The 4868-nt window shown below is 32.2% G+C and overlaps 1 protein-coding gene across 1 annotated transcript; it reads right to left on the reverse strand.

Moving 5' to 3' along the window:
• Positions 1–1253: 1253 nt before the first annotated feature.
• HELRODRAFT_92798 (hypothetical protein) lies at positions 1254–4180 on the reverse strand (the record flags this gene model as incomplete). The annotated part of the gene is made up of 5 exons (XM_009028341.1): positions 1254–1399; positions 2251–2321; positions 2498–2685; positions 3855–3946; positions 4006–4180. Coding segments are annotated over 5 exons (672 nt in total), but the record flags the coding sequence as incomplete, so codon positions are not given.
• Positions 4181–4868: the final 688 nt, after the last annotated feature.

Below are 4868 nucleotides of genomic sequence, written 5' to 3' on the forward strand. Positions count from 1 at the left end.
TCACCAGACCTTGAAAAAAGTAAATGCTGAAGTTTCGGTGTAATATAATATCGAAGTAAACGGAAATTAGTATAAAAAACGTCCTCAACTAAAAATTTTGAAAACCACTTCCCCTCCGAAACAGGAATAAACTGGAATTTACGACGATTTTTAAAAGATCATCAACTTTAAAATCATTACCCACCGCAAAATTCTGGATCCACCGGCAAATATTATAACTTTAGTTCTTGGTTTTAAAAAGTTATCAATAATTGTGACGTATTAGAATAAGGTCTTCAACAGAAATGAAACCCAGCTGAGAAAAAAAATCAATTTACTTTTTTTAACCAAGGCGTCGTGTCCTACGCCGTGACTCCTTGATTGAAAGTTTTTCGACACCGACTCCAACCCCGGGTTCAGACTTTTTCAACTTTTGTTTTACAATTTTATTTAAAAAGTTACGACCAGCAGAGTTATTTTCAGTCCAAAATTCTTTAAATTCATATAGGAATTTCGTTCATTTGACTCCAATACACTGACGGTAATGCAGACTTAAGTGAAGTTTTTAAAGACTTTGTAACGGAGATTCTTGAAATTACTTTGATGTATAAGTGACAACAATTACACGTCTTATTTATAAAAACCATCTATTTGATTGATAAAATGTGTTGAATGTTAGTATTTGAAGAAATACTTTGACTAGAAAACAAATGATAAAATGTTTCTAACATTAGGATGACAAAAATTTAAAAACTTTAAATAATACCATCTGTTACAAAAAAATTAAGAGTCAAAAGTATTAACAATTATATTTATATGACAAAAATGTTAATTTTTTATTTGATTATAGACACTGGATATATCAAGTTAAAATTATTTTGATTACAAAATGATGTAATATCAACACGGCATATGTACGCTGTTAATGCAAATAATGACCAAGGAAGTAAAATTGGCCAGCACAGAGATTGAAATAACGAACCATGCAATCTATTTCGAAAGCAAGTACAAAGATTTCAGTAGTAGGCAGTCAGTGAAGATATTTAAATAAAAACTTCACAACCTTCGGGACGTAATGTTCAAAAATTCACATTCATGATGATGCTCTCTTCTAATCAATAAAATCATTCAAAACTACTTTCAGAAAACATTCATTCAAATCACATTACGGATCTCCGACAATGAACATTCAATTATAATCAGAGAGGACAAAAACAAACAATAAACATTCACTCCATTCAAATCCTGGGCCCAACAAAAAACATTCCTTTCATTCAAATCATAGGCAGGCCCCAACAGATGGCGGTGCGATCGGCTGATGTACTAACAAATGATAACTGGGTCGGATGCCACTTGCATTGGATCACTTTGTCTTTGTGCTCGGCTACAACCACACTTGGCAATTTTCCTGTCAATTCACCTAATGAAATATGTAAAAGTCACAAGCGTTGAACTAGCACAACAATGAACAACAAAGAGACACGAGAATTTCCATCTAAATTTTACTCAACTAGAAGAACAATGAATGATTTGACAGTAATCAGCTAAGATCATTCAGCCATGGTGATCCAGTGATTCGAAAACCTAAATATTAGCATTATGAGTAAATCAGATTATCGGTTTCAGCAGCTTAATTTTAAAAAGCTTTAGACGTGATATCGATACTAATTCGTTTTATGTGCATGTGACGCAATGCATAGAGTGCTGAAGAAATAACATATTATTATTATTATCATCGTTCATCAATGCAAGTAGTAGGAACGTTGATAAATAAGCTGCAGTAGAATATAAAAGCGTGTGAAGACACTGAATGAACAACCTGGGATATCAGTCATAAATTAGTGTGGTGATGAAAGATATATAGATTAATGACTAAATTAACAGTCGAAATCACTAAACCTACATAACAATATCTTTAAAAATATTTAATTTAGGCAAAAGGACAGTAATTAGATTCGAAGTCATAAAGTAACATGGTGCAACAACTGGTAATGTAAAATGGTGAGATAGTGCGGTGGCTGTGTTTGCAATGTAGTGAACGGGCTTGAATTGAAAGAAATCTCCGACCACCATGCACACTGTGCAACGCTGCCGATGATTTCTTCTGAGAATTACTGAAAAGTTTACCGAAAATCAATCAATCAATTATTGATTTCCGAACATGCCAAACGTCCCTGTAAAAAGTTTACCGAAAATAAAAAAATAATATAGAAACTAAAATTTTTAGGGAGATTAATGATATATTTAAAAATAATCTTAAAACATTCAAACCGTGCAAATCAGAGAGAACAATTTTTTGATCATACGAAGCTGTCAGGAGGTAATTTGCATTGTTGGAAAACCTGATTAATTGAGGATGTAATAATAAATATTATTTGATGATGTAAGATACAGGTGAAAATATAAATCACTACATACATTGAAAGTCAATAAATTACCGAGCGATGTAAATATAAAACTTTAGAAAAAAAGCTTGAAAATGGATAACAGTTGAGAAAGAAACGAAGTATGAGGCAACCTGACAGATCTGATTTCTGAATGATGAGGCCTGAAGACTTGCACGACTTTGTTGCCTCTGACATCCCACAGCATACAACTTGCGTCTTCATGGCCAGACGCCATTAATCGACCCGATGGATCCACACAGACTGATGCGAATGCACTTCCACCTGTGTTCATTATAATCATGGTATTGACGCCAACATTCTTCCACATTCATTTCATAAGTTCGTCGTCATCGCCATCTCTGCCAAAAACAGTGATTATCCTGCCTTTAACATGATTATTGCCACCCCTCTCCAATCATTTTTGATTTGAAAAATAAAACAAAATCTGATTATCCTAACTTCAATCTTATTTTAATTTATTAAAAAAATCATTTGAAAGCAAACTTCACACCAATAAATCAATTCATGTTAAGGAACACTTAACAAATTGTTTTATTAATTCTCCCATATCCAATTAGCCGGCAATTTCTTTTCCGATTTTTAGCAAGACCAACCAAATGATCACGGCACATTTGAGACCTCAAGACAATTTTATTATTTTTAACTTTGAAAAACATCTTTTGGCCCTAGCAGCTGTGACTGATAATGTTAGAAGAATCCGGAGAGCAATCGAAAGATTAAGAAATACTCCAACAAATTTTGATGAATAAATATACTGTAAAACATTTTATGGGTCGCTTTTGATGGATCAACAAAGTTCCCTGTAGCTTTTATTTTGTTCCAGTTCTTATCCGTTGATTCACCATCAGACGTTAGCGCTAATAGTAGAGACAAAGCAGATTGACTATCCAAATCATTTGATCAAAGTGTCAACCGAGACAAATTCAACGGGCATTTTGCTTCCATGTCTGCTAATCCGTCTCAAGTAAATCATTCAAATTAATCGTTCATAACAATAATTTAAAAAAAGTCATACTACCTCTAGAACATCCATCATTAACATGCGCAAATCGGCTCAAAATTTTAGGTGTCGCATTCACATCAACGTAAACTAAACTAAACGATCTAAACCTTATCTAAGCTATCTAAACCCAGCCGAACTTATTAAAATAAAATCTGGTCAAAACTAATTGAAAACTAACCTAAGCTTAATCTGAGCTGAACTAACTTAACTTAACCTAATTTAATCTCAAATAACCTAACAAAATGAATAAAATGAATGAACAAATGAATAAAATAATGAATAAAATGAATAAATAAACAAATTTATAAATACAAATAATAATAATAATAATAAATTTACAAATAAATAAACAAATTTATAAATTTACAAATTTATAAATTTACAATTTAACAAATGAATAAAATGAACAAATTTAGCACACGACCAAGCTACCTACCTTCAGCATTTATAACACAAATGGGTACGGATGTTCTCAAGTCCCACAACCGAGCTGTCTTGTCTTGCGAGCCACTCACGAACGTACAATTTCCCCATGAATACAGTGAATATATGTGCCCTGCATTTGAATAAAAAATTAAAAAAACATAATTGAAAAAATAGCTACGCCTAACTGACCAGTGTGTCCAGAGTAAACCCTAAAGTTTTGAGAGGTGTTGCAATCAGTGATGTGAATATGACAGTTTCCAGCCCCTCCACTGATCAGAAGACTGCCGCTCGACATATTCTGTTCTTTTATAAACGTCACATCTCTCACTGTACCATCGTGGATATTCAGTTCTGTGTCAGCACCTGGTCATCAAATGATATGATCGAATGTTCTAGCTATCATCACTTCAACACCATCAATTTGCAGATCAATAAGTTGCAAGAATGCTCAAGATTACAATTGCAAGTCAACATTAAATTCGATTCAGTAATTCTTGATTTTTGATAGAAACCCCTTTAGAGGCTTTTAATAACCAAATAAAGGATAATAATCTTTTTTTTTATTTTTATAGTGTAACATGTTCTTTCTTATCCTTCCCAACTGATACTTTTAAAAGTTTTTATCGGAGACAAAAATCGCAAATCTTTATAAACATATAAATTTCGATTTTAAAATCTTCACAAATTTCAAGTAAAATCTTTAAGTTTCTCTTTGTAAAAAAGTTAACACTCAGACACTTATAATTTCGGAGATTCTGCCTATGTAGCACACTGGCAAATCAACCAAAAAATTAAAAATGCTCACCTTACCATGTCCTGATCACCATTGGTTAATTTGGAGCTAACTTATATCATCTCCACATTTCTTAACCTTTCATAAACTATATTATTTAGTCATCTTTTAAACTCAGTCATCTTAATCACAATGACAACAAAGTCAAACTAAATAAGCCAGATAAAAACTTGTAAAGATGAAAATTTCAACATAATTTCAACAATTAAATTAACTAAGCAATCAATTATTGTCAATTACAAACCTACAATACAGAGTT

Source organism: Helobdella robusta (assembly GCF_000326865.2).
Source record: "Helobdella robusta unplaced genomic scaffold HELROscaffold_549, whole genome shotgun sequence".
In the NCBI taxonomy this organism is placed as follows: Eukaryota; Metazoa; Annelida; class Clitellata; order Rhynchobdellida; family Glossiphoniidae; genus Helobdella; species Helobdella robusta.